The 27,940-nt window shown below is 47.5% G+C and overlaps 1 protein-coding gene across 2 annotated transcripts; it reads left to right on the top strand.

Annotated features, from left to right (window-relative positions):
• The first annotated feature begins 998 nt into the window (after window positions 1–998).
• Window positions 999–25,725, top strand: nthl1 (nth-like DNA glycosylase 1). Of its 2 annotated transcripts, XM_078418545.1 has the most exons (5): window positions 999–1,678; window positions 5,442–5,612; window positions 9,298–9,457; window positions 22,239–22,344; window positions 24,643–25,725. In XM_078418545.1, exons 1-5 carry the CDS (start codon window positions 1,271–1,273, stop codon window positions 24,818–24,820), a joined length of 1,023 nt encoding a protein of 340 aa, XP_078274671.1. In that variant the 5' UTR covers window positions 999–1,270; the 3' UTR covers window positions 24,821–25,725. The 2 variants fall into 2 exon arrangements, with proteins under 2 accessions (XP_078274671.1, XP_078274672.1); XM_078418546.1 differs by lacking the exon at window positions 5,442–5,612.
• The last annotated feature ends 2,215 nt before the right edge of the window (window positions 25,726–27,940 follow it).

The raw sequence follows: 27,940 nt of genomic DNA, 5'->3' as shown, positions 1-27,940 counted from the left end.
AGAAGGCATATGGTATGCTTGTATTCACTAGTCAGGGCAATGAATATAAGAGTGAGAAGGTCATGATGCTGCTCTATAAGAGCTCTGGTTAGACCGCATTTGAATGCAGTTCTGGTTGCTGCATTATAGGAAGGATGTCGAGGCTTTTGAGAGGGCGCAGATAAAGTTTAGCGGAATGCTGCCCTGATTAGGGGGAATTAGCTACCTGCAGAGGTTGGTCAAACTTGGATTGTTTACTCTAAAACTCTACACATTGAGGACCGAAATGTCAAAGACTAGAGAGTATAACTTTATGGTGGGATTTAAAAGTGGTATAACATAGAACTAGTGTGAACTGGTGATCGCTGTTCCTTGTGGAATCGGTAGGCCAGAAGGCCTGTTTCCATGCTGTATCTTTCAATGAATCAATCAATCTACCTACCTTATTATTCTCGAACACTCTTATGGATTCAGACAACACCGAAACAAGCCCTTCAGCTAAACTTGCCCAAGCCGACCAATCTACGCTAGTCCCACCTGCGTACGTTTAGCCCATATCCCTCAAACCTTTCTTATCCATGTACCCGTCCAAATGTTTTTTGATGTTGCTCTAAAAACTGCCACAACTATCTCCTCTGTCTTGTTTCCATGCTCTATCTGTAAACTAAACTAAACTGCAGGCATTTCATTAAACATCCCCCGAATTATTATTATAGTAACAGTGAATATATTCTGAAGGTATTTATTCACAAATTCACAAAGTGCTGGAGTAACTCAGCAGGTCGGGCAGCATCTCGGGAGAGAAGGAATGGGTGACGTTTCGGGTCGAGACCCTTCTTCAGACCTGCTGAGTTACTCCAGCACTTTGTGAACAAATACCTTCGATTTGTACCAGCATCTGCAGTTATTTTCTTATACTAGTGAATATATTCTAATGGATACAGTGTGGATGGGCTGTGTGTACAGGGATAACGCAGCAGGGGGAGCAAGGAGTCTTTGCGCCGCCTGAGACTGGAGGATATCAGATTCCGTTCACAGCCAAACATCTTGGACGGGAAGAGACCATTCGGTCGTGATAGCTGCTTCAACTCTGTGTTGCCCCTCTCCTGCTCCTTGCTGGGCAGGAGACACTGCGAGCCAGTCAGCGCCGGGGAGAATCTCCGACACTGAATGGAACGTTGCAACATTTCCGAACGTTGCAACATTCCACGGGTCGAGTCGATACATTTCACCAGCGCGTGAATTAAAGGGGCCGCGACCCCGAGCTTCTGCCTCCAAAGGGAAGGCCACCATGGCGGTGTCCCCTTACTTTGCACCGGGAGTATTGACTCGGAGCATGGGCCGAGGGGCCTGCTGGCCCGGCAGAGGTAGGGGCCGCGGCTTCAGGTTGGGAAAGAACCTCAACAGGTTGGCTCAACCGGGACCAGACAATTCCCGGGACTATGAGACGGACGGGACCGCCGTAGAGAGCCAGGCTACGCGGTCTGTCCTCAAACGTGCGCGCAAGCACAAGACGAAGAGCGTGAGCAATTCCCAACAAGTTGGCCAAGAGGCGCAGGCTGCAGAGGCGAAGGCCGAATGGGAACCGGAACGCTGGAGAGAACAGTTGAATAATATCAGGGAGATGAGGAAGGACAGGAATGCGCCCGTGGATCACATGGGAGCAGAACAATGCTTTGATAGAACTGCTGCCCCCGAGGTAAAGTATTGATCATAAAAATCCAAGTCCATAACTCACTGAAAATGACAACACAAGTAGAGTGGTGAAGATGATGTTCACCTTCATTGGTTGGTGCATTGAGTATAAGTTAAAAGGCTGAATTGCAGCTTTATGGACATCAGGAACTGCAGATGCTGGTTTGAAAAAAGATACAAAGTGCTGGAGTAACTCAGCAGGTCAGGACTTTAGAGCGTCTTTGGACTTTGGAGATCTACCGAGTCCACTCCGACCAGCGATCACCCCATACACTACCACTATCCAATCATTTACAATTTTTCCGAAGCCAATTAACCTATGTCTTTGGAGTGTGGGAGGAAACCGGAGCAGAGCACCCGGAGAAAACCCATGCGGTTACAGGGAGAATGTATAAACTCCATATAGACAGCACCCGTAGTCAGGATTGAACCCAGGTCTCTGGTGCTGTAAGCGCAGCAAGTTTCACACAAAGATAAATATAAATTAGGAGACGGAGTAGGCTATTTGTCATTCATGCTGATCATGGGTTCTGAAATACCCATTACCTCCAGTAACCATTCACTCCCTTATTATCAAGTATCTATGTCTGCCTTAAAAATACAAAACACATCCTCCTTCCACAGCCCTTGAGGAAAAGAGTTCCAAAGACTCACAACTGCATGAGAAGAATAACAGTTGCTTCATTTCTGTCTTAAATGGGTGACCCCTTATTTATATACTGTGACCCACAGTTTTAACTTGTCTCAATAGAAAAAATATCATGAAACCCGAGAGTCATACAGCATGGAAATCAGCTCAACACATCCATTCCCACCAAGATGTCAATCTGAGCAAGATATCACAAAATGCTGGAGTAAGTATGTAGTATGTAGGTTAATTGGCTGGGTAAATGTAAAAATTGTCCCTAGTGGGTGTAGGATAAGTGTTAATGTACGGGGATCGCTGGGCGGCACGGACTTGGTGGGCCGAAAAGGCCTGTTTCCGGCTGTATATATATATGATATGATATGATAACTCAGCGGGTCAGGCAGCATCTCAATCTGAGCTTGTCTCATTTGACTGCATTTGGACCATATCCCTCTAAATCTTTTCTATCTATGAAACTGTCCAAGTATCTTTGAAACATTGTAATTGCACCCACCCTTCTCCAGCTTCCAGCATTGTTTCGATGTCCTCTCCTCGTCCAGCTTGTCAAAATTATCTGGGATCCTGCAGAGACAAGGAACTGCAAATGCTGGTTTATGCAAAAGGACACAAACATAGAAACATAGAAAATAGGTGCAGGAGTAGGCCATTCGGCCCTTCGAGCTGGATCCGCCGAGTGCTGGAGTAACTCGGCGGGTCATGCAGCATCTCTGGAGAACATGGTTGGTTGACATTTAAGGTTGGGACTCTTCTTCAGGAAGAAGGGTCCCAACCTGAAACGTCACCTATCCATGTTATGTAGAAATGCTGCCTGACCTGCTGAGTTACTTCAGCACTCTGTTTAGTTTATTATTGCCTCAAAGGCCTGTTTCCGGCTGTGTATATATGATGATATGATATGCAGTGAAAAGCTTTTTTGATGCGTGCTATCCAGTCAGGAAAGACCATTTATGATTACAATCAAGCCGTCCACAAGGTACACATACAGGATAAAAGGAATAACATTTAGTGCAAGATAAAGACCAGTGAAGTTCGATTAAAGATAGTCTGAAGGTCTCTTAGATGGTAGTTCAGGACAACTTAGTTGTTGATAGCATGGTTCAGATGTCTGATATCCGCTGGGAGGAAACTGTGTCTGAATCTGGAAGTATGCTTTTTCACAGTTCTGTACCTCTTGCCTGATGGGAGAGGAGAGAAGAGGGAGTGGCCGGAGTGAGACTCTTCCTTGATTATGTTGGTGGCCTTGCCGAGGCAGTGTGAAGTGTAGATGTGTCCTTTCTTTGGAATCTTACCTGCTTCAATCGTCTTTCCTCACTCCACCAAACTTCAGCAATACAAGCCTGCCTGTTCTTTCATCATGAGGCAATTTCCTTCTTTTAATGAGCCAATTTCAGGTATTAGTCCAGAACGACAGAAAGAGCTCGTAGACCAGAAATTGCTGGAGTAACTCAGCGGATCAGATAGCTTCTCTGGAGGACTTGGATAGGTGGCATTTCAGGTCAGGACCCTTGTATCGCCAGAAAGACCTCTTTCGACTTTAGAAGTGCAGGTGAAAGGCCATCGGCAGAGACTATGCCGACCAGCGATCACCCCGTACACTAGCACTATCCTACACACTGTGGACAACTTACAATTTCACCGAAACCAATTAACCTCCAAACCTGTACATCTTTTGGAGTGTGGGAGGAAACCGAAGCACCCAGAGAAAACCCACGCAGTCACAGGGAGAACGTACAAACTCCGTACAGACAGCACCCGTAGTCAGGATCGAACCCGGGTCTCTGGGCTGTAGGGCAACTCTACCACTGTGCCACCCAGTTGTACTTCTGCTCTAAAGAAATGGATCGCAGAATGCACCTTGGAGAGCATTGGTTCAATGGATCAACCAAGAGATCCTATTTCCAACCGTACAAAACACAAAGTGCTGCAGGAATGTAACACGTCAGTCAGCATCTCTGGAGGGAAAGGACAAATAATGTCTGGGTCAGGACCTGTCCATTCCCTCCACAGTTGCTACCTAACATGCTGAGTTCCTCTGAGCCACAACCTCCTCATGGTATTTTTGATGTTTTTCCCAAATCTTGGCTGTAGGCTCGAGAGATAGTGGGACCCATTGGGAAGATGTTAGCTTGTCTGAGAGTGGTTTGGCGGTAGAGTTGCTGCCTGACAGTGCCAGAGTCCTGGGTTTGATCCTGACTACGGGTGCTGTCTGTCTGGAGTCTGCACATTCTCCTTGTGACCGTGGGTTCTCTCCGGGTTCCACCAACATTCCAACGACATGCGGGTTTGTAGATTAATTGGCTTCTGCAAATTGTCCCTAGTGTGTGGGATAGAACTAATGTACGGGTGATCATTAGTCGGCTATTGGTGGACTTGGTGAGCCAAAGAGCTTGTTTCCACGCTGTATCTCTAAACTAAACTAAACTAAACTGAATCATTGCCTTCAGGAGATTGGGGATGGGAGGAATATCCCTTGTGGCTCATTGACCAGATGTTTATCAAAGATCAATTCTATGATATAAGGTAAAAGTTGAAGATAGACACAAAAAGCTGGAGTAACAACGGGAGAGGCAGGTTTCGGGTCGAGACCCTTCTTCCGTCTGAAGGGTCTCAACCCGAAACATCACGCCATTCCTTCTCTCCAGGGATGCCATCTGTCCCACTGGGTTACACCAGCTTTTTATGTCTATCTACGGTTTAAACCAGCATCTGCAGTTCCTCCTACACAGGTAAAAGTTGAAGGTAAAAATGGAAAACTGCTTCATATTAAGTTGACATTGACTATTCTTTTTTTAGTTTAGATTAGAGATTCAGCGCGGAAACAAGCCCTTCGGTCCACTGAATCTGCACCGATCAGCGATTCCCACACACTAACACACTATCCTACACACACTAGGGACTATTTATAATTTTACCACGCCAATTAGCCTACAAACCTGTCCGTCTTTGGAATGTGGGAGGAAACCGGAGCACCCGGAGAAAACCCATGCAGGTCATAGGGAGAACGTACAGACTACCTGCAGACAGTACCCGGAATCAGGATGGAACCCGGGTCTCTGGTGCTGTAAGGCAGCAACTCGGCTGCTGCGCCCTCTAATCTGTCTTTTTTGGAATTCCGCAGGTTATGAGATATCAGGTCCTTCTGTCGCTCATGTTGTCCAGTCAGACCAAAGATCAAGTGACCTTTGCCGCGATGAAACAACTGAGGGAACATGGCTTGACTGTAGAAAATATTCTCAAGATGGACGATAAGATACTGGGGCAACTTATCCATCCAGTGGGATTCTGGAGGGTGAGTTCACCAGTTACAGCAGCTTAATTACAGTATCATAAAATGAGTCTTCCTCAGTACAGTGACGCAATTTTCATGGCTTCATCATGGCAGCTGCAGTTTCGCTGCCAAGACCGTCAGCTCTGGAATTCCCTCCCAATATCCCTCACTACTTCCCTTCATAAACATAGAATATCGAACAGTACGGGAACAGGCCCTTCAGCTCACAATATCCATGCTGTACGTGATCCCAAGTTCATGTATTGTCTTTCCGCTGACCAGTTAGCGCGCAATAAAAGCTTTTTACTGTACCTCGATACACATGACATTAATCCTAACTCAACTCAACTAATCCCTCTGCCTGCACCTGTTCCGTACCATTACACTCCATTCCCTGCAAAGCCATGTGCCCCTCTAAATGCCTCTTAAATGCCACTATTTTATTTGCCGCAGCCACAACCCCTGGCAGCAGGGGTTCCAGGCACCCGTCACTATCTGTGAAAGAAAAGCTTATCCTGCACATCTCCTTAAACTTTGCTGCCCATTTTAACTCCCTTGCCCATAATGACCTTTCTGTCCTGGGCCTCCACCATTGCCGGAGTGAGTCCATACACAAGCTGGAGGAACAGCACCTTATTTTCTGTTTGGATAACTCACAACCCCATTAGTATGAACGTTGAATTCTCTAATTTTAAGTGTCTAACCAACAATAACCGTTCTGAAGAAGGTAACTCAGCGGGTCAGGCAACATCTCCGGAGAAAATGGATAGGTGATGTTTTGGGTCTGAATTTAGTCTGAAGAAAGATTCCAGCCTGAAACGTCACCTATTCATTTTCTCCAAAGATGCTGCCTGACCCGCTGAGCATTTTGTGTCTGTCTTTTGTATAAACAAGCATCTGCAGTACCTTTTTATTACAGCAATAACCCTTTCCTCGTCTCCCAACGCCTTCCATCTATATCCTTCCTCTGACTTCACATGTTGTGCCTCTTCCCTCCTTATCTCCTAGCCATTTGTCTTCCCCTCTATGGCCTTCATCCACCCATCTATCTATCTAACTCTCCTCACCTGTATCCACCTATCACTTGCCAGGGTCTGTCCCACCCCACCTCTCTTCCAGCTTTCTCACCCCCTCCCCTTCCAAATTACAATCAGTCTGAAGAAGGGTCCTGACCCAAAATATCGCCTTTCCATGTTCGCCAGGGATGCTGCCTGACCCGCTGTGTTACTCCAGCACTTCGTGTCTCTTTTTGGTTTTTAATCATTGTCGGGTATTTTCAGCCATTCATCAATGCATTTTCATCCATTCATCAATGGATTCCTTGGCAATGTTCCAAGCAAGGCAAAAGAACTTGGTCAATAAATTGCCTCAGAGGCGGAGGTGTTCCAGGTACTAAGTGTGGTCTTTACATTACATCATTAAAACACAGTTGAACAGCAGAATTGCATAAGACCTCCACATTATTTTGTCTTTTAAAATGTCGCCAGACACAACAACAAAGAGATTATCAAGAAGATGTGAAAACAAGGAACTACAGATGCTGCTTCACAAAAAAAGACACAAAGTGCTTGAGTAACTCAGTGGGTCAGGCAGCATTTCTGGAGAACGTGAACTATCAAATAACATCTCGTGGCCTGGGATACATGGAAGATACATGCTCAGTACATCACAGGTTCCGATCTCCCCATCATCAAAGGGATCTACAGGAATCGCTGCCTCAAAAAGGCAGCCAGCATCCACACCACCCTGGCCACGTTCTCATTTCACTCCTGCCATCGGGAAGAAGATATAGGAGCCTGAAAACTGTAATGTCCAGGTTCAGGAGCAGCTTCTTCCCCACTGCCATCAGGCTATTGAACATTACAACCTCCAAATAAGCTCTGAACTACATAGACTTGGGGGTATTGCTTTTGTCTTTTTTCACTAATATTGTTTGTTTGGTTGTTTTATGTGTGTCTGTATATATGCATGTATGTACACAAACACATGTTTGTGGGTATCTATATATATATATATATATATATACTAGCTGCTGTGGACCCGTTGGGTCTAAACCTCCTGCATTGGTGTAGCACCCTCCACTCCCCCACTCGCACTCCATCCGCCTTCAACCCCCCCCGTATCCCCCCCTCCTCCCCTCCAACCCCCCTTATCCCCCCCTCCTCCCCTCCCCCACTCCATCCCCCCTCAACCCCCCCCTTATCCCCCCCTCCTCCCCTACACCCCCCTCACCCTCCCCCAACTGCGCACGCGCGGATCCGGCGGCTATCTTACCGTTGTGACGCAAGATGAACACGTACGTACAGGTGCTTCTCGACTTACGATGGGGTTACGTTCTGAGAAACCCATCAGAAACCAAAAATATCGTACGTCGAAATGCATTTAATACACCTGATATAACAATAAATGAAAAGAAATTTAGAATATATACATTGCCCAAACAGGGCAATGAAATATTTACTTGAAGCAGCACAACAGAATATGTAAGCATAGTACTCTGCAAATATAATAATAAATGAAAAGAAATTCAGAATCTATCTATCTATCTATCTATCTATCTATCTATCTATCTATCTATCTATCTATCTATCTATCTATCTATCTGCAAATATAATAATAAATGAAAAGAAATTCAGAATATATATAGATATCTATATCTATATAGAGTACTATGCTTACATATTCTGTTGTGCTGCTTCAAGTAAATATTTCATTGCCCTGTTTGGGACCTATGACAATAAAACTATTTTGACTCTTAGACAGGTGACATCTGCTGGCTATGAATGCGAGATGTGGGATTTGCTAGTTAGATGTACAAATTAAATTGCTGTACCTGACTGCTGCTCTGGGCAGTGGATGTACCAGCATTTAAGAAACCCTGGTATGTTGGAAAGTCATCTGCCTGGGAATCAACATTTTCCCTCCACCCACCCCTCTGATACCTCTTTTGTGCATATTGCAACTGAATGGATCAATCATGTTTTAATTTAGAATACAGCACTGCACAGTGGTGCAGCCGTAGACTGGCTGCCTCACAGCACCCGAGACCCAGGTTCGATTCTGACTGTGGTGCCATCTGTATGTAGCTTGTATTGTCTCCCTGTCACCGCGTGGGCTTTCTCCGGGTGCTCCAGTTTCCCCCCACCCTCCAAAGACGTACAGGTTTGTAGGCTAATTGGCTTAGATAAAAATTGTAAATTGTCCCTGGTGGGTAGGATAGTGCTGGTGTACGGGGTGATCGCTGGGCGGCCCGGACTCAGTGGGCCGAAGGTCCTGATTCCACGCTGTATCTCTAAAGTCTAAAGCAAGGAAACAGATCAATGGTCGGTGTGGACGCGATCCAGCGATACAGTGTGGAAACAGGCCCTTCAGCCCACTCGAGTTCATGCCCACCATTAATTACTCGTTCACACTAGTTCTATCTTCATCGACATTATCCCACTTTCTTATCTACTTACACATTAGGGGCAATTTACAGAGGCCTATTGACCTACAAACCCACACATCTTTGCGATGTGAGAGGAAACCGAAGCACCCAGAGGAAACCCACGTCGTCCCAGGGAGAACGTACTAGCTCCACACAGACTGTGCCCGAGGTCAAGACGGAACGCGGGAATCCGGTGCTGTGAGGCAGCAGCTCTACCAGCTTCACCACTGTACCACCCATCTCTCTTATCTAATTCCCTGGTGTGATTTACCTGCGCAGAGCAAAGTGAGATATATCAAGCAGACCACGGCGATCCTGAAGGAACGATATGGCGGCGACATTCCCAACACCGTCAGTGAATTGCTTCACCTGCCAGGAGTGGGACCAAAGATGGCACATCTCGTCATGAAGTTAGCCTGGGACCATGTGTCTGGCATCTGTAAGTACCTTGGCCAACAGCAGCAATGCATAAGGGCTCGGGCTGCTAACTGCATGCTTTGTATGAACCAGGAGATGTGCAATATAAGGATCAGGCCTCGGCCATTCAGGTCTGGCGATGCAGATTCATATAGGAAGTCGAGGTACGACCTCAATAAGGCCATCAGAAAGGCAAAAAGGTCGTTTCACTCTAAATTGGAGGGTCTAAATTAATTGACATTCATCAGTTTTAAAAATAAAATGGGGTAGCACTGTGGCGCAGCGGTAGAGTCGTTGCCTTACAGCACCAGAGACCTGGATTCACTTCTGACTATGGGTGCAGTCTGTACGGAGTTTGCATGGGTAGATCTGGGTTCGATCCACATTACTGTCTACAGAGTTTGTTGGTTCTCCCTGTGACCTGCATGGTTTTCTCCAGGTGCTCCAGTTTCCTCCCACACTCCAAAGACGTACAGGTTTGTAGGTTAATTGACTTGGTAAATTTGTAAATTGTCCTTAGTGTGCAGAATAGTGTTAGTGTATGGGGATCACTGGTCGACGTGTACCCGTTAGGCCGAAGGACCTGTTTCCGCGCTGTATCGCTAAAGTCTAAAGGAAATCTAATGCATTGGCACAACAATAGTATTCCCAAAGGACAGGCTAAGAGGAACAGAGCTGCAGGAATTGCTGGGAAGTCTTTTGGATCGTAAGATCTCAAGAGACAGAGGCAGGAGTAGACCGCACAAAAACATCTGCCATTTCTCACATTCAATAACATGGCTAATATTTTACCTCAATGCCACTTTCCTGCATTAACCTCAAATCCCTTAAATCTGTAAGTCTACCAATTGATGTCATAGTCATAGAGCATCAAAACAGGCCCTTCGGCCCAACCTGTCCATGCCGGCCAAGATGCCTCTTCTAAGTTAGTCCTATCTGCCTGCATTTGGTCCATATCCCTCCAAATCTTTCTTATTTATGTGCCTGTCCAATGCCTTTTAAATGCTATTATAGTATTATATCATGGCTGATAAATCCCCAGGGCCTGATGGTCTGCATCTCAGGGTACTCAAGGAGGTGGCTCTAGAAATCGTGGACGCATTCATTGGTGATCATTTTCCAATGTTCTATAGATTCAGGATCGGTTCCTGTGGATTGCAGAGTAGCTAATGTTATCCCACTTTTCAAGAAAGGAGCGAGAGAGAAAACGGGGAATTATAGACCAGTTAGCCTGACATCGGTGGTGGGGAAGATGCTGGAGTCAATTATTAAAGAAATAATAACGGCGCATTTGGATAGCAGTAAAAGGATTGGTCCAGGTCAGCATGGATTTATGAAAAGGAAATCATGCTTGACTAATCTTCTGGAATTTTTTGAGGATGTGACAAGTAAAATGGATGAAGGCGAGCCAGTGGATGTCGTGTATCTGGACTTTCAGAAAGCCTTTGATAAGGTCCCACACAGGAGATTAGTGGGCAAAATTAGAGCACATGGTATCGGGGGTAGGGTATTGACATGGATAGAGAATTGGTTGGCGGACAGGAAGCAAAGAGTAGAAATAAATGGGTCTTTTTCAGAATGGCAGGCAGTGGCGAATGGAGTGCTGCAAGGCTCGGTGCTGGGGCCGCAACTATTTACAATATATATTAATGATTTGCAGATGACACAAAGCTGGGTGGCAGTGTGAACTGCGAAGAGGATGTTAAGAGGTTGCAGAGTGACTTGGACAGGTTGAGTGAGTGGGCAGATGCATGGCAGATGCAGTATAATGTAGATAAATGTGAGGTTATCCACTTTGGCAGCAGAAACAAGGAGGCAGATTATTATCTCAATGGTGTCAGATTAGGTAAAAGGGAAGTGCAACGTGACCTGGGTGTCCTTGTACACCAGTCACTAAAAGTGAACATGCAGGTACAGCAGGCAGTGAAGAAAGCTAATGGCATGTTGGCCTTCCTAACAAGAGAATTTGAGTACAGGAGTAAAGAGGTCCTCCTGCAGTTGTATAGGGCCCTGGTGAGACCATCCTTGCTATTGAGGCATTGCAGCGTAGGTTCACGAGGTTAATCCCCGGGATGGCGGGATTGTCATATGAGGAAGGATTGGAAAGACTGGGCATGTATTCACTGGAATTTAGAAGGATGAGAGGGGTTCTTAGAGAAACATAAAATTATAAAAATACTGGACAAGTTAGATGCAGGCAAAATGGGCCCAATGTTGAGGGAGTCCAGCACCAGGGGCCACAGTCTAAGAATAAAGGGGAGGCCATTTAAAACTGAGGTGAGAAGAAACCTTTTCACCCAGAGAGTTGTGAATTTGTGGAATTTTCTGCCACAGAAGGCCGTGGAGGCCAATTCACTGGATGAATTTAAAAGAGTTAGATAGAGCTATGTTTCTATAGTACCTGCCTCAAGTACCTCCTCTGGCAGCTCGTTCCATGTACCCACCAACCACTGTGTGAAAAATTTGCCCCTCATTAAATCTTTCTCCTCTCACCTTAAACCCATGTCTTCTGGTTCTTGATTACCCTACTCTGGGTAAAATACTTTGTGCATTTACCCTATCTATTCCCCTCATGATCTTATACACCTCTGTATCTCCCCTCAGGTGTAGTAAAGTCTTTAGACTTTAGAGATACAGAGGCCCTTCGGCCCACCGAGTTCATGCCGAACAACAATCTCCTTGTACACTAACACCATCCTACACACTAGGGATAATTTGCAATTTTACCGAAACCAATCGCCATACAAGCCTCTACATCTTTGGAGTGTGGGGGGGAAACCGTAGCGCCCGGAGAAAACCCATGAGGTCACAGGGAGAACGTACAAACTCCACACCGACAGCACCTGTAGTCAGGATTCGAGCCAGGTCTCTGGCATTGTAAGGCAGCAGCTCTACCACTGTGACGCCCTAATCCTAGAGACAGAGTTATACAGCATGGAAGCAGGACTTTCAGCCCAACTTGTCCATGCTGACCAAGATGCCCCTGCCTCATTAGTCCCCATTGCTCGCCTCTCAACCTCTCCTATCCATGTACATATCCAAATGTCTTTTATATATTTGGGGAATGAATGTGGGGGGGGGGGAGGAGAGGTTGAATTTAAAAGGAATCTGAGTAACTTTTTCACACAAAGTGGGGTGTGTGCATGGAATGAGCTACTAGAGGAGGTAGTTGAGGCATATACTGTTGCAACGTTTAAGAAACATTTAGACAGGTACATGGATAGGACAGGTTTAGAGGGATATGGGCCAAACATAGGCAGGTGGGACTAGTATAGATGGGGCATGTTGGTCGGTGTGGGCATGTTGAGCCAAGGGCTTGTTTCCACACTGTATGACTGGTCTCCAAGTGGAGGCGTGGGTTCGTATCCCACTTCTGACACCATGTTGTGCTGACCGTATAATAACAGAAGCCTTACAGCTGGATAACGATCCAAAGACTTTATTAACTACATAGCAAGCACGACCTCACACCTGCACGTTCCACTTACACTAACCCGAATCTCGCAAGCAGTGGTCACTCAAAAGCTAAAAGGGCGTAACTACAAAAGCATGATGCATAACATGAGTGACACCATTACACTAATCTACAACGACTATGACCTCCCATCCCACTTTAGTGAAGAATTCCAAAGGATCACCGTCATCTGGATGACGTAACTTAATCTCATTTCTTCCCTGAGCGACTGACCCATTTATTTTTTAGACTGTTACTCCAGATTCCAAAGCCCCAGGTGATGCGAGATATAAATTCTGCATCTATTGTGTCGAGCCCCTTCAGACTGCTGCATCTTTTGATGAGATCAAATGTCACTGATATCTAATGTGCTGTGCGTGTAAACCACACCATTGGGTGGTGCTGCAGTGCAGACTGACTGCGGAGACAAGGGGAATGATCCAGCGAACTTTTGCTAACCCAGCGAAACGCAGAAACACATTAGTAAACAAACAGCCTACAATGTCTATTTGAAGGCACAAAGGGGTGTAGACTTCAGGAAGTTCCTCTGCTGCCTGAAATCAAAAGCTTTGAACGTTTTCTCAAATCTGCCTGGAAGCTGATTAATTCTATCACAATAAACAGTCTGTAAAACATCACCATGATTCAAAACGATCACGTACTCCGTACAAATTTTGCACCGGCTTTTCTCAGGAAACTAGTCGGAAGGGTGGCACAGAGCCGCAGCTGGTGGAGCCGCTGGTGGAGCAGTGGAGCCCGCGACCCAGGTTCAATCCGTACCTCGGGTGCTGTCTGTGTGGAGTTTGCACATTCTCTCTGTGACAGCATGGGTTTCCTCCGGGTGCTCCAGTGTCTTCCCGCATCCAAAAGACCGGCCGGTTTGTAGGTCAGTCAGCTTCTGTAAATTGCCCCTAGTGTGTCAGATAGAGCACGGGTGATCGTTAGCAGTCACGGCCACCGTGGGCCAAAGAGCCTGTTTCCACGCTGCATCTCTAATCTAAACTATTGAGCCATACTGCACGGAAACAGCCCCTTTGGCCCAACTCAACCAATGCTGACCAGGACCCAGTTTCCTCCCACATCCCCAAGTCATGCAAGTCTGTAGGTTAATTGGCCCTCCATAAATTGCCCCTAAAGTGCGGGGAGTGGATGGGTGATCAATGGTTAGCATAGACCCAATGGGCCGAATGGCCTATTTCCATGCTGTATCTTTCAGCTACACTAAGTGAGGTGAATCTTTGGTAATTTCACACAGACGCCGAAGGCATAAACCAGGGACCCTTCAAAATATTTAGAATTATTTGGCATTAAATGGTTCAAAAATTTGGAATTAAATATTTAGAATTGTCAAAAATTGGAGTTTGGGGATTTAGAGTTTCGTTTATTCTTGTCACCGACGTACGGGAAAAGCTTTTTTGTTGCGTGTTATCCAGTCAGCGGACCTGGGTTTAACTATTTCACATCATCAAGAGCTATTTCACATGGCTCTTTACTGATAAGTGCTGCCATTTATTGGTACACTGGGACTAGTGAAAGTAAACTAACTAAGTAATCTCAGTGAAAGAAATACACACTGTGGCAATGTCTCCTTATAAAAGTGCAGCAATTTCACAAGAGAACAACCGCATGTCAATTAACGAGCATAAAAGTAATGAGGTATTTATTCACAAAATGCTGGAGTAACTCAGCAGGTCAGGCAGCATCTCGGGATAGAAGGAATGGGTGACGTTTCGGGTCGAGACCCTTCTTCAGACTGTAATGAGAGTAACTTCCACACGTTTGATTGTTGGGCAATTACTTAATCATCTCCACCCGAGTTGCCTATTGTGTTTTGACTAAATGCAACCGTTGATAATTAGGAGATTGGTAATTTTGCAAAAGACAATCCAGATAAGGGACGTAGGAAGGAACTGTGGATGCTGGTTTACACTGACGATAGAAGGGAAGAAGGGTGTTGACCCGAAACGCCACCTATTCCTTTTCTCCAGAGGTGCTGCCTGACCCGCTGAGTTACACCAGCATTTTGTGTGTACCCAGAATTTCAGGGCAGCACGGTGGTGCAGCAATAGAGCTACGTCACTGCTCCAGAGACCCGGGTTCAATCCTGACTACCAGTGCTGTCTGCATGGAGTTTGCACATTCTCCCTGTGACCGCGTGGGTTTCCTCTGGGTGCTCCAGTTTCCTCCCACATTCCAAAGATGTGCGGGATTGTAGATTGCTTGGTTTCTGTAAATTGTCCCTAGTGTGTCGGATAGAACTAGTGCACGCTGGTCAGTGTGGACTCAGTGGGCCGAAGGGCCTGTTTCCACGCTGTGTCTCTAAACTAAACACAGAGTGCTAGAGTAACTAAGCAGATCAGCCAACATCTGTGGAAGGAATGGATAGGCATTCCCTCCACAGTTGCCGCCTTGATCTACTGAGTTACTCCGCCATTTTGTGTTTCACTTCAAAAGCAGCACTGAGAGAATGCTCCACTCCCAGAGATTAGCAATGGTGTGAGTGATACTGTATAATGCACAATGCTTTTCTGGAAGCTAATATGCACAATTAATATACATGTGTGTCACACGGCTGGAAAATAAAACAGGGATGTTTAACTTTTTAGAAGTGCCGATATGCTATACCAGTGCATAACGTCACAAAAACAAGCACTGATAACGCATGCCTTGGTTTACAATTTTAGAGGATGTTGCCAGGACTTGTGGGACAGAGCTACAGGGAGAAGTATGTCAGACTAGGACTTTATTCCTCGGAGCGCAGGAGGCCAAGGGGTGATCTTATCTATATACTAAAACTCTCGTTTGTTTGTTCCTGAACTACAGCCAAAACGGTACACGATAGCATGACAATTTTAGGCCCACCTTACTCACCGTCGTCCCTTTGGTGCTAATGGAAGTTTCATTGAAGTCGGTGTTATATTTTTAAAATTATTCACATTTTAAAGTTTAAATCTATCTCCTAGGGAGGGAGGGGGTGGAGGGAAGATGGGGGGAGGGGGGGGAGGAGGGAGGATAAGGGGGGTTGAGGAGGATGGTGTGGGGGGAGGGGAAGGGGGGTTGGAGGGAGGGGAGGGAAGAGGAGGGGAGGGAAGAGGAGGGGAGGGAAGAGGAGGGGAGGGAAGAGGAGGGGAGGGAGGGAAGAGGAGGGGAGGGGGAAGAGGAAGGGAGGGGGGGAAGAGGAGGGGAGGGGGGGGAAGAGAGGGTGCTGCACCAATGCAGGAGAGGTTTGTGCTCAACGGGTCTAGTAGGTGTATAAAATCATGAGGGGAATTGACATCCTGGGTTGGGGAATCAATAACCAGAGGACATAGGTTTAAGGTGAGAGGGAAAAGATATAATAGATACTCGAGGGATAACGTTTTCACTCAAGAGAGTGGTGGGCATATGCAGGGCCGGATTAACATAGTAGCAAAAGTAGCATTTGCTACGGGCCCCGTGCTTCCGAGGGCCCCGCACTAAATGCTTGAAATCGGCATCCCACTGAGGGACACTGTGTTGCGCGCGCCATTCCCCAACGAGCGGGGCCGAGTGTGTTCGGGGAGCGGAGCCGAGTGTGTTCAGGCTGAGCGTGTTTGGGGAGCGAGGCCGAGTGTGTTCGGGGAGCGGGGCCGAGTGTGTTTGGGGCCGAGTGTGTTTGGGGCCGAGTGTGTTCGGGGAGCAGGGCCCAGTGTGTTCGGGGAGCGGGGCCGAGTGTGTTTGGGGCCCAGTGTGTTTGGGGCCCAGTGTGTTCGGGGAGCGGGGCCGAGTGTGTTTGGGGCCGAGTGTGTTTGGGGCCGAGTGTGTTTGGGGCCGAGTGTGTTCGGGGAGCAGGGCCCAGTGTGTTCGGGGAGCGGGGCCGAGTGTGTTTGGGGCCGAGTGTGTTTGGGGCCGAGTGTGTTTGGGGCCGAGTGTGTTTGGGGCCGAGTGTGTTCGGGGAGCAGGGCCCAGTGTGTTCGGGGAGCAGGGCCCAGTGTGTTCAGGGAGCAGGGCCCAGTGTGTTCGGGGAGCGGGGCCGAGTGTGTTTGGGGCCGAGTGTGTTTGGGGCCGAGTGTGTTCGGGGAGCAGGGCTCAGTGTGTTCGGGGAGCGGGGCCCAGTGTGTTTGGGGCCCAGTGTGTTTGGGGCCCAGTGTGTTTGGGGCCCAGTGTGTTTGGGGCCGAGTGTGTTTGGGGCCGAGTGTGTTCGGGGAGCGGGGCCGAGTGTGTTCGGGGAGCAGGGCCCAGTGTGTTCGGGGCCCAGTGTGTTTGGGGCCCAGTGTGTTCGGGGAGCGGGGCCGAGTGTGTTTGGGGCCGAGTGTGTTTGGGGCCGAGTGTGTTTGGGGCCGAGTGTGTTCGGGGAGGGGGGCCGAGTGTGTTCGGGGAGCGGGGCCGAGTGTGTTTGGGGCCCAGTGTGTTTGGGGCCCAGTGTGTTCGGGGAGCGGGGCCGAGTGTGTTTGGGGCCGAGTGTGTTTGGGGCCGAGTGTGTTTGGGGCCGAGTGTGTTCGGGGAGCGGGGCCCAGTGTGTTCGGGGAGCGGGGCCGAGTGTGTTTGGGGCCCAGTGTGTTCGGGGAGCGGGGCCCAATGTGTTCGGGGAGCGGGGCCGAGTGTGTTTGGGGCCGAGTGTGTTCGGGGAGCGGGGCCCAGTGTGTTCGGGGAGCGGGGCCCAGTGTGTTTGGGGCCGAGTGTGTTCGGGGCCGAGTGTGTTCGGGGAGCGGGGCCGAGTGTGTTCGGGGAGCTGGGCCGAGTGTGTTCAGGCTGAGCGTGTTTGGGGAGCGGGGCCGAGTGTGTTCGGGGAGCGGGGCCGAGTGTGTTTGCCGAACGGACGTTGGAACCCCCCTCCCGGCCCGGGCGGCCGCCATTTGTGGAGCGGGAGCACGTGCCGCTGGGTGGGTGAGGTCACGTGGGGCGTGGGCAGGGATGTCACCTTGTCCCGTATTTAAGGCCCCTGTATAACATATGCTACGGGCCCCGCACTAGCTTAATCTGGCCCTGGGCATATGGAGCGAACTGCCAGGGGAGGTAGATGAAGCAGGTACTATAAAAACATTTAAAAGGCAGGTACATGAATGGGGAAGTTTTCAAGGGAGATGGATCAAATGTGGGCAAATAGGACTTGCTTAGATGGGGCATCTTGATTGGCATGGACGAGTTGGGCTGAAGGGCCTGTTTCCATGATGTACGACATCTATGACTCCATGACAACCCTCCAACCTGTTGGCTCTGCATTTTATGTCAAAAAAATGATCACTAAACACAACCATCAATCACATAAGTTGTTTGTGACGGTTTAATCTCCCAGACTGGCTAACTGCAGTATGACCTTGACAAGAGAAGTTTAATATTGTAACCTTGTTCTCAGTCTAAAAAGGGGAAAGAAGGGTGTGTTTGTATCGCATTTTTTCTAACCTCGCGCTGTCCCAGTTATGACTAGTAAAAGTATTTAAAAATAACGAGTGTGTAGTAAACAGCCTTCAAATCTTTATTTAACCCAAGTGGCATTACTTTCATTCATCTATATACTAAAACTCTCGTTTGTTTGTTCCTGAACTACAGTCAAAACGGTACATGATAGCACAACAATTTTCAGGCCCACCTCACTCACCGTCGTCCCTTTGGTGCTACTGGAAGAGGTTTCATTGAAATCGGTGTTATATATTTAAAGTTATTCACATTTTAAAGTTTAAATCTATCTCCTAGGGACGGAGGCGGAAGGGGGAGAGGATAAGAGGGTTGAGGGGGAATGGAATGGGGGGAGGAAGGGGAGGGGGTGTGGGGGGGAGGAAGGAGAGGGGGTGTGGGGGGGAGGGGAGGAAGGGGAGGGGGTGTGGGGGGGAGGGGAGGGGGTGTTGGGGGGGGAGGGGTGGGGAGGGTGTGTTGGGGGGAGGGGGTGTTGGGGGGAGGGGAGGGGTGGGTGCTGCACCAATGCAGGAGAGGTTTGGGCCCAACGGGTCCACTTGGTCGCGTGGTTCTATATCTCTCTACATCACTGTCGATATCTCTCGTTTCCCTTTCGCCTGACTAGTCTGAAGAAGGGTCTCGACCCGAAACATCGCCTATTCCTTCTCCCCGGAGATGCTGCCTGTCCCGCTGAATTAGTCCAGCATTTTGTGTCTATCTTCGGTGTAAACCAGCATCTGCAGTTCCTTCATCCACTTCCTGTCCCTTCTTCTCTCTTGTACGTCTAGTTTCCCCAACTATACCTTGTACACTCTATTTAGAAATAACTTGATAGGAACGCGAGGGGGAACGTTATTACACAAAGGCTGGAAGGTATATGAAGCAAGGAGGTGGTTAAGGCAAGTCCTATCACAATATTTAAAAGACATTTGGATAGATACATGCATAGGATAGGTTTAGAGGGATATGGACGAAACGCAGGCAGCTGGGACTAGTGTAGATGGGACATGTTGGTTTGTGTGGGCTAGTTGGGCCGAAAGGCCAATTTCACACTCCATGACTCTACGACTATAATTTCCACCAAACAGATCTGGAATAAGCAACCTACTCCCTTTTGTCTTTCCTGGGTTTCCTCCCCTGTCCTAATTCTCCCACCGTCCCGCACCTCTCACCTCCCCCCATCCCCTTCCTCCTATATCCCTATCTCCTGCTTTATATTTTCACTCCTCCTCTCCTTATCTCACATTGCTTTTTGTCTCCTTTTCATCTCTAGCATTTGTCACTTACTCCACCCATCTTCTAATCACAACCCCCTTCGTCTTTATCCACCTATCACTCGCCTGGCTTAGTCGTGCCCCACCTCTATTTATCAGCTTTCTCCTTCATACTACAATCAGTCTGAAGAATGATTCTGACCCGAAACATCGCCTATGCATTCCCTCCTCAGATGCTGCCTGACCCATTGTGTTACTCCAGCACTTGTTCCCTGGAAAACAAGTGATATCTGTATATCTACCCTGTCACATCCCATTAACACATGCAAGCAATATTAAAAATAGAAAAACTATGAATTATGAATATTTATTGATCATTTATGAATTATGTATAACTAGAAACATAAATGTAAACTACAAATTATGGGCGGCACAGTAGCACAGCTGGTGGAGCTACTGCCTCACGATGCCAGAGACCTGGGTTTGATCCTGAGTTTGGATGCTGTCTGTGCGGAGTTTGCATGTTCCCCCTGTGACCGCGCGGGGAGAAAGTGGGATAACACAAAACTACTGCGATGGTTGGTATGGGCTCGGTGGGCTGAAGGGCCTGTTGCCATGCTGTAATTCTAACCTAAGATTAATAGATAGACCAAAGGGGGAGACACAAATGCCGAGCAGAGTTCCAAGTGGATTGTGGCATGTCATTACCTTCTTCTGTGCTTTATATTCATTGCATTCTAGTCCATATGACAATAAATTAATCTGAACCAAAAATACTCCGGTTTCCCCCCACACCCCAAAGACGTATGGGTTTGTAGGTTAATTGTCCTCCGTAAATTGCCCCACGTTGTGTGTACGGAGTGGATGAGAAAGTGGGATAACATAGAACTAGTGTGAATGGGTGATCGTGAACACTCTATAGTTTATCTCTAAACTGACATAAACAACTTTTTTGAGTTTAGTTTAGAGATACAGTGTGCAAACAGGTCCTTCGGCCCACCGAGTTCATGCCAACCATCAATCACCTGCACATTAGTTCCATGTTATCCAAGTTTCACATCCTACACACTAGGGGGCAATGTTACAGAATACAATTAAATTACCAAACTGCACCTTTGAATTTAACTCTCCTATTGGCACCTGGCTTCTGTACTGGAATACTGAGGCTCAGAGATTATATCAGATTGTTTCTGCATAGTATTATTTGTACAAAGGCGATACTATCAGGGTTTCAAGTCTAATTGTTCATAAGTTCTAGGAGCAGAATTAGGCCATTCAGCCCACCAAGTCTACTCTGCCATTCAGTCATGCCTGATCTACATTTTCCTCTCACCCCCCCTGCCTTCTCCCCATAACCCCTGACACCCGTACTAATCAAGAATCTGTCGACCTCCACATTAAAAATGGCCATCAATGGCCTCAACAGATGCCTGTGGCAATGAATTCCACAGATTCACCACCCTCTGACTAAAGAATTCCCACCTCATCTCCTTTCTAAAGGTATTTCTTTTTATTCAGAGGCTACGGCCTCTGGTCTTAGACTTTCCCACTGGTGGAAACATCCACTCAACATCCACTCTATCCAGGCCTTTCACTATTTGGTAAGTTTCAACGAGGTGTTCCCCTCCTCATCTTTCTAAACTTCAGCAAGTGCAGGCCCAGTGCCGTCAAACCCAATCATTCCCAAGATCATTCTCGTAAACCTCCTCTGGTCAATTGTCTAGAATGTTCTTAGTAAATATATTTTTAGCATTATGAATTATTCCTTTCTTTAATCAGACTGTAGGCGAGACTTTAAATGCATCAAATGCCAATCAACAATGTTTAATTGACACCTTCTGACTATCTTAAATCACACTTTACTGGACTTTATCTTGCACTAAACGTTATTCCGTTTATCTTGTATCTGTACACTGTGGACAGCTCAATTGTAATCGCGTATAGTATTTTGAAAAGCTTTTCACTATACCTCGGTACAGGTGAGAAAAAGGTTCACAACTTCAAAAGTTGGAGCAGAATTAGGCCATTCGGCCCATTCCGCCGTTCAATCATGGCTGATTTATCTTTCCCTCTCAACCCAATTCTCTGACCTTCTCCCCATAACCCTGACGCCTCAAAGGCGAACAAGGGGAGGGAGAAAGAAAAATGACGCAAGCAAACGTGCATTTCCGTCACACCTTTCGCATCGTCCCGCTAGTCCAGTGGACTTTGCAGCGGAGTGCTTTGGGTGAGGTGCCTCGGTTTGTAGCTGAGCATTGTGATTGCAGCCGAACAATGGCTGTTGCGGATCTGCACACAATCAAAGGGCTGGGAACAAATTGTCTTTGCCAGCAGGAAATGAATGGTTATCAACATGACAAACCTATTGTCCTCCATGGAAAGATTCCAACTCACGTCCATCATTGGGAAGGTTTCTATTCCATTTGCAAGGCTGTGCAAGTGGCTGGGTTGTGCAGCCTGTCACGGTGAACTTGTTTTGCTTGAAGTTTTTTTTTTTAAAGTTCCCCTCAGGACATGTATCGCGGGTGATGTTGACACTTGTAGTCCATCCCTAAATGCTCCCAAATTGAGAACACGTTTAAGAGCTGACCACATCAACGCAGCAGAGCGCCACAGCTGCCTCACAGCCAACAAACTCTCTGCAGCCAAAACCTCTGTCCCTCGAGTCCTGCCAATACGCCTGGGAAATTTAGGTTCGACGTTCACCTTTGGCCCCATACTTACTCCTGCCCTTGCACCCCATCCTCCGGCTGACTTTAATCCCAGACCCTTCTCCTTTACAGGTGTTGACACCCATGTACATAGGATCACAAATCGGCTGCAGTGGCTCGGAAAGGAGACCAAAACTCCTGAGAAAACCAGACTGGCACTGGAAGAATGGATGCCACGGTGAGTAGGGTTTGGGGAGCCCATGTCCAAAGGCAATAGGGCGGATGGTGCCCGGAATGCAGCCACTTATAAGGCGAACAACACTATAAGCAGGAGGTACAGGAGTGAGCAACAATATCATCCATACACAGTAGCCAATGATTCAGTATCAGACTAGGTTGACACTTTAGCATTCATAGCAAGAGGATTTGAGTATAGGAGCAGGGAGGTTCTGCTGCAGTTGTACAGGGCCTTGGTGAGACCGCACCTGGAGTATTGTGTACAGTTTTGGTCTCCTAATCTGAGGAAAGACATTCTAGCCTTAGAGGGAGTACAGAGAAGGTTCACCAGATTGATCCCTGGGATGGCAGGACTTTCATATGAAGAAAGACTGGATAGACTAGGCTTATACTCGCTGGAATTTAGAAGACTGAGGGGGGATCTTATTGAAACATATAAAATTCTTAAGGGGTTGGAGAGGCTAGATGCGGGAAGATTGTTCCCGATGTTGGGGAAGTCCAGAACCAGGGGTCACAGCTTAAGGATAAGGGGGAAGTCTTTTAGGACCGAGATGAGAAAACATTCTTCACACAGAGAGTGGTGAGTCTGTGGAATTCTCTGCCACAGAAGGTAGTTGAGGCCAGTTCATTGGCTATATTTAAGAGGGAGTTAGATGTGGCCCTTATGGTTAAAGGGATCAGGGGGTATGGAGAGAAGGCAGGTACAGGTTACTGAGCTGGATGATCAGCCATGATCATATTGAATGGCGGTGCAGGCTCGAAGGGCCGAATGGCCTACTCCTGCACCTATTTTCTATGTTTCTATGTTTACTTTAGACTTTAGAGATGCAGTGTGGAAGCAGGCCCTTCGGCCCACCGCGTCCACACCGACCAGCAATCATCGCGTACACTAGCATATTCTACACACCAGGGACAATTTACACTTTCTACCAAAGCCAATTAATCTACAAGCCTATAAGTCTTTAGAGTGTGGGAGGAAACTGGAGCACCCCGTGAAAACCCAGGCCGTGATAATAACTGTGTCCAAGCCCTCAAAATCAGCCCACAAGCAACAGAACTGAACCATCCTATTGCCAACATGAGAGCAGCCCTGAGCTACTATCCTCCTCATTAGAGACTCTCGGACTATCTCTAATCAGACTTTATTTTGCACTAAACATTATCCCCTTTATCGAACACCGGATGGCTTGATTGAATGGTTCAGTTTCCCGATAACAGCTGAACCATCCTATCACCAACTAGGAAACGGTCCTGACATCCCATTTACCTCATTGGAGACCCTGGGACTAACTACAAATCAGACGACTGGCATTTATCATGCACTATTTGCTATTCGCTTTATCTGAACACTGTGGGTGGCTTGATTGTAATCATGTCTAGTCTTTCCACTCGCAACAAAAAGCTTTTCACTGTGACAATAATAAATTAAACTAAACTAAATCCCCACCTGATGATAGAGACAAAGTGCTGGAGTAGGTCAGCAGGTCAGGTAGCATCTTTGGAGAGGGAGGATGGGTGACGTTTTGGGTCTGGACACTTCTTCAGACCCTTCTTCAGACCCTGTATTCAAAGGTTTAACGGGTATTTTATTGTCACATGCACCAATTAAGATACAGTGAAACTCGATTTACCATACAGCCATACTAATAAAAAGCAACAAGACGCACAACCTCATAAAAGTTAACATAAACATCCACCACAGCGGATTCCCCACATTCCTCACTGATGGAAGGCAAGAAAGTCTTATCTTCACTCCCTATTCTCCTGCGGACGGGGCAGTCGAACCATCTGCAGTTGGGGCGATCGAAGCTCCCGCAGCCGGCGATCGAAGCCCCCGCGTCGAGGCGGTCGAAGCCCCTGCGATCGGGGTGGTCAAAGCCCCCGCAGCCAGCGGTCGAAGCCCCCGCGTCAGGGCGGACGAAGCTCCTGTGGCCTGGAGCTTCCGAAGTCGGTCCCTAACCAGGGACCGTGAGTTCCACGATGTTAAGTCCGCAGGCTCCCGCGGTTGGAACTCCAGAAGTCGATCCCCAGCCAGAGGCCACCAGCTCCTCTATGTTAGGCCGCAGTGCAGACGGAGAAATGATACGGAACAAAATCGCATCTCCGTCGAGGTAAGAGATTAAAAAAAGTTTACCCCAATCCCCCCCCAACATAAAACAAAGCTAAAGAGCACTAAAACATGCATTTAACACATACTAAAAAACAACAGAAGAAAAGGACGAGACAGACTGTTGGCGAGGCAGCCAATGATCCTCCATGAGGCACATACATTGATTGTCCCCTCCTATTTCTCTTCCAGGGAACTCTGGAGTGAGACAAACTGGCTGCTGGTGGGATTTGGTCAGCAGATCTGCCTGCCAGTGAATCCTCGCTGCCCTGGATGCCTCAACAGAGATATCTGTCCCGCAGCCAAGAACAACCTCGGGAAAACAAATCGCAGGCTCTCTCCCAACTCTCCGCAACACCCGTGCCAATAGCAGCAATAATTAAATCCTTGTGTTTAAAATGTTCGGCCCCGGTATAAATTATTCAGAGGATGGGAGATGTTTGTCCCTTAGTCAACTCAAACAAAACTCTGCCTGATGTTGCTGATGGATTCCAGTCGCTGCCAGAACATTGAAGACAATTGAATGATGACGTTCACGGTGAGAGCAGCATGCAGGACTTAAAGGGGCATCCGTAGAATGACTGGGCTTCACAGCCTGGTAGAAAGAGTCTCACACTGACACAGCCAGACTTGTTTCTCACACTTATCAGTCACTGCACAATCCCTTACGAGTAAACCGACCAATGAAATACTGCTGAGCCGACTCTCTACTTCACAGTTAATGGGATAAATCCATGCAACTTTCGTGATTCGTTGCATTAACTCGTGTCTCCAGTGATTTACCCAAGTATATTAACCAGCGCTTTGCAAAGGAGAATTTTAACCATCGCTCCATGCACCAAAGATAGACGCAAAGTGTTGGAGTAACTCAGCGGGTCAGGCAGCACCTCTGGAGAACATGGTTAGGTTTCAGTGTGAAGAAGGGTCCCGACCTGAAGTGTCACCTATCCATTTTCTCCAGAGACGCAGCTGGACCCACTGAGTTACTCCAGCATTTTGTGCCTATGTTTGGTGTAAACCGGTATCTGCATTGTATTATTAAGCTGGTTTGGAATACATTTTTGTTTAAGTATGCAGAAGTATAAATGTAATGATGTTTGATGGAGAGGTCTTTTGAGTTGTGAATAAAACATTTAGCAGTTTCTTCCATCTCCCTCATCACATACTTCTTTCATTGTTGTTTCTCTCGTTCTCAATGCTCCATCCGGGAGGAGCTCAAGCCCTGACTTCAGGCCTCTACGTGTCTTTTAGTTTAGTTTAGTTACGGCAGGGAGGCAGGCCTTTGGGCCCACTGAGTCCACGTCGACCATCGGTCATCCGTTCACGCTAGTTCTATGTCATCCCACTTTAGTATCCACTCCTTACACACTAGGTAGACACGGAATGCTGGAGTAACTCAGTGGGTCAGGCAGCATCTCGGGAGAGAAGGAATGGGTGACGTTTCGGGTCGAGGTCTCGACCCGAAACGTCACCCATTCCTTCTCTCCCAAGATGTTGCCTGACCCGCTGAGTTACGCCAGCATTTTGTGCCTACCTTCGATTTTAACCAGCATCTGCAGCTTTTTTTCCTACACCTTACACACTAGGGGCAATTTTACAGAGGCCAATTAACCTACAAACCCGCACATCTTTAGGATGGGAGGACACAAGGGCAAACGTGTAAACTCCACACACTGCATTCGATGTAAAGATAGAACCTGGGCCTGGCACTGTGAGGCAGCAGCTCTACCAGCTACACCACAGTGCCATCCCAGCTCAGTCCCACAACAGGACAATGTGGGCAACCTGCTGTGGGCTGCCCAGTGATCTTCCTTCATTTCTGGAGCTGTCCTTTTCACGTGCTGTCATTTTCTCATTTCATTCAGTGCATAGAACTGTACAGGAGTGAAATGTACAGTACAGGAATAGGCCTTTCAGCCATGGATTGTTTGAGTTGACCCAAGGACATAGAAACATAGAAAATAGGTGCAGGAGTAGGCCATTCGGCCCTTCGAGCCTGCACCACCATTCAATATGATCATGGCTGATCATTCAGCTCAGTAGCCTGTACCTGCCTTCTCTCCATACCCCCTGATCCCTTTAGCAAAAAGGGCCACATCTAACTCCCTCTTAAATATAGCCAATGAACTGGCCTCAACTACCTTCTGTGGCAGAGAATTCCACAGACTCACCACTCTGTGTGAAGAAATGTTTTCTCATCTCGGTCCTAAAAGACTTCCCCCTTATCCTTAAGCTGTGACCCCTGGTTCTGGACTCCCCCAACATCGGGAACAATCTTCCCGCATCTAGCCTCTCCAACCCCTTAAGAATTTTATATGTTTCTATAAGATCCCCCCTCAGTCTTCTAAATTCCAGCGAGTACAAGCCCAGTCTATCTAGTCTTTCCTCATATGTAAGTCCCGCCATCCCAGGGATCAATCTGGTGAACCTTCTCTGTACTCCCTCTAAGGCAAGAACGTCTTTCCTCAGGTTAGGAGACCAAAACTGCACACAATACTCCAGGTGCGGTCTCACCAAGGCCCTGTACAACTGCAGCAGAACCTCCCTGCTCCTAAACTCAAATCCTCTTGCTATGAATGCCAATATACCATTCGCTTTCTTCAGGAGTTTAGAAGAACGAATGGGGGGGGGGGGGGGGGCCTAATTGAAACGTACAGAATAGTGAAAGACTTGGATAGAGTGGATGTGGAAAGGATGTTTCCACTAGTTGGAGAGTCAAGGACTAAAGGCCATAGCCTCAGAATTAAAGGACGTTCTTTTCGGAAGGAGATGAGGAGGAATTTCTTTACTCAGAGGGTGGTGAATCTGTGGAATTCTTTGCCACAGAATGCTGTGGAGGCCAAGTCAATGGATATTTTTAAGTCAGAGATAGATAGATTCTTGATGAGTACGGGTGAGATTATGGGGAGAAGGCAGGAGAATGGGGTTAGGAAGGAGGGATAGATCAGCCACAATTGAATGGCGGGGTAGACCTGATGGGCCAAATGGCCTAATTTGCTCCTATCACTTATGATCTTATGACAAACATCTCCCATCTCCACTAATCACCTCCAGCCTCGGTTACGACCTCCTCCCTTCTCTCCCACAATTGCCTCATCTGCCAACCATCCCCGACCGACCGACTTGGATCCACCTAAACCTCGGCAGCTCTTGCACACTCCCCCCCCCCCCCCCTTTTCCTCACCAGCACACTCTCCTCTACTCCAGTGTCGAAGAAGGTTAAAGCCGCCCACTCTTTCTTTCCACCCCTTCCCATGATGAGTGCACTTACCTCAGAGTTTGTGAAGCAAGCGAGACTTCTTCTCCTGAAGGAAACAGGTGCAGTGAGGCTGGAGGTGGGGAAATTGAAGCGGAGGGTTACAGAAGGGGCAGAAGCAGTCTGGAAAGCAGAGCTAAAAATATCCATCTACTGGTGGAAGTTTCGCTGCATTCAATGGCTTCTTTATCCCACTCCAGAGAAAATATAAGCTAAAAATATCTTGGATAATAC

Source organism: Rhinoraja longicauda, chromosome 21 (genome assembly GCF_053455715.1).
Source record: "Rhinoraja longicauda isolate Sanriku21f chromosome 21, sRhiLon1.1, whole genome shotgun sequence".
NCBI classification, from domain to species: domain Eukaryota; kingdom Metazoa; phylum Chordata; class Chondrichthyes; order Rajiformes; family Arhynchobatidae; genus Rhinoraja; species Rhinoraja longicauda.
The sequence above is the reverse complement of the archived record's forward strand: the minus strand, read 5'-3'. Positions and strand labels throughout refer to the sequence as shown.

Coding starts and splice junctions, on each gene's coding strand:
- nthl1 (XM_078418545.1), top strand. CDS start 1,271: ATGGCGGTGTCCCCTTACTTTGCACCGGGAGTATTGACTCGGAGCATG. Junction 5,613..9,297: donor ATCCAGTGGGATTCTGGAGG/GTGAGTTCACCA, acceptor TTACCTGCGCAG/AGCAAAGTGAGATATATCAA. Junction 22,345..24,642: donor CTGGAAGAATGGATGCCACG/GTGAGTAGGGTT, acceptor TTTCTCTTCCAG/GGAACTCTGGAGTGAGACAA.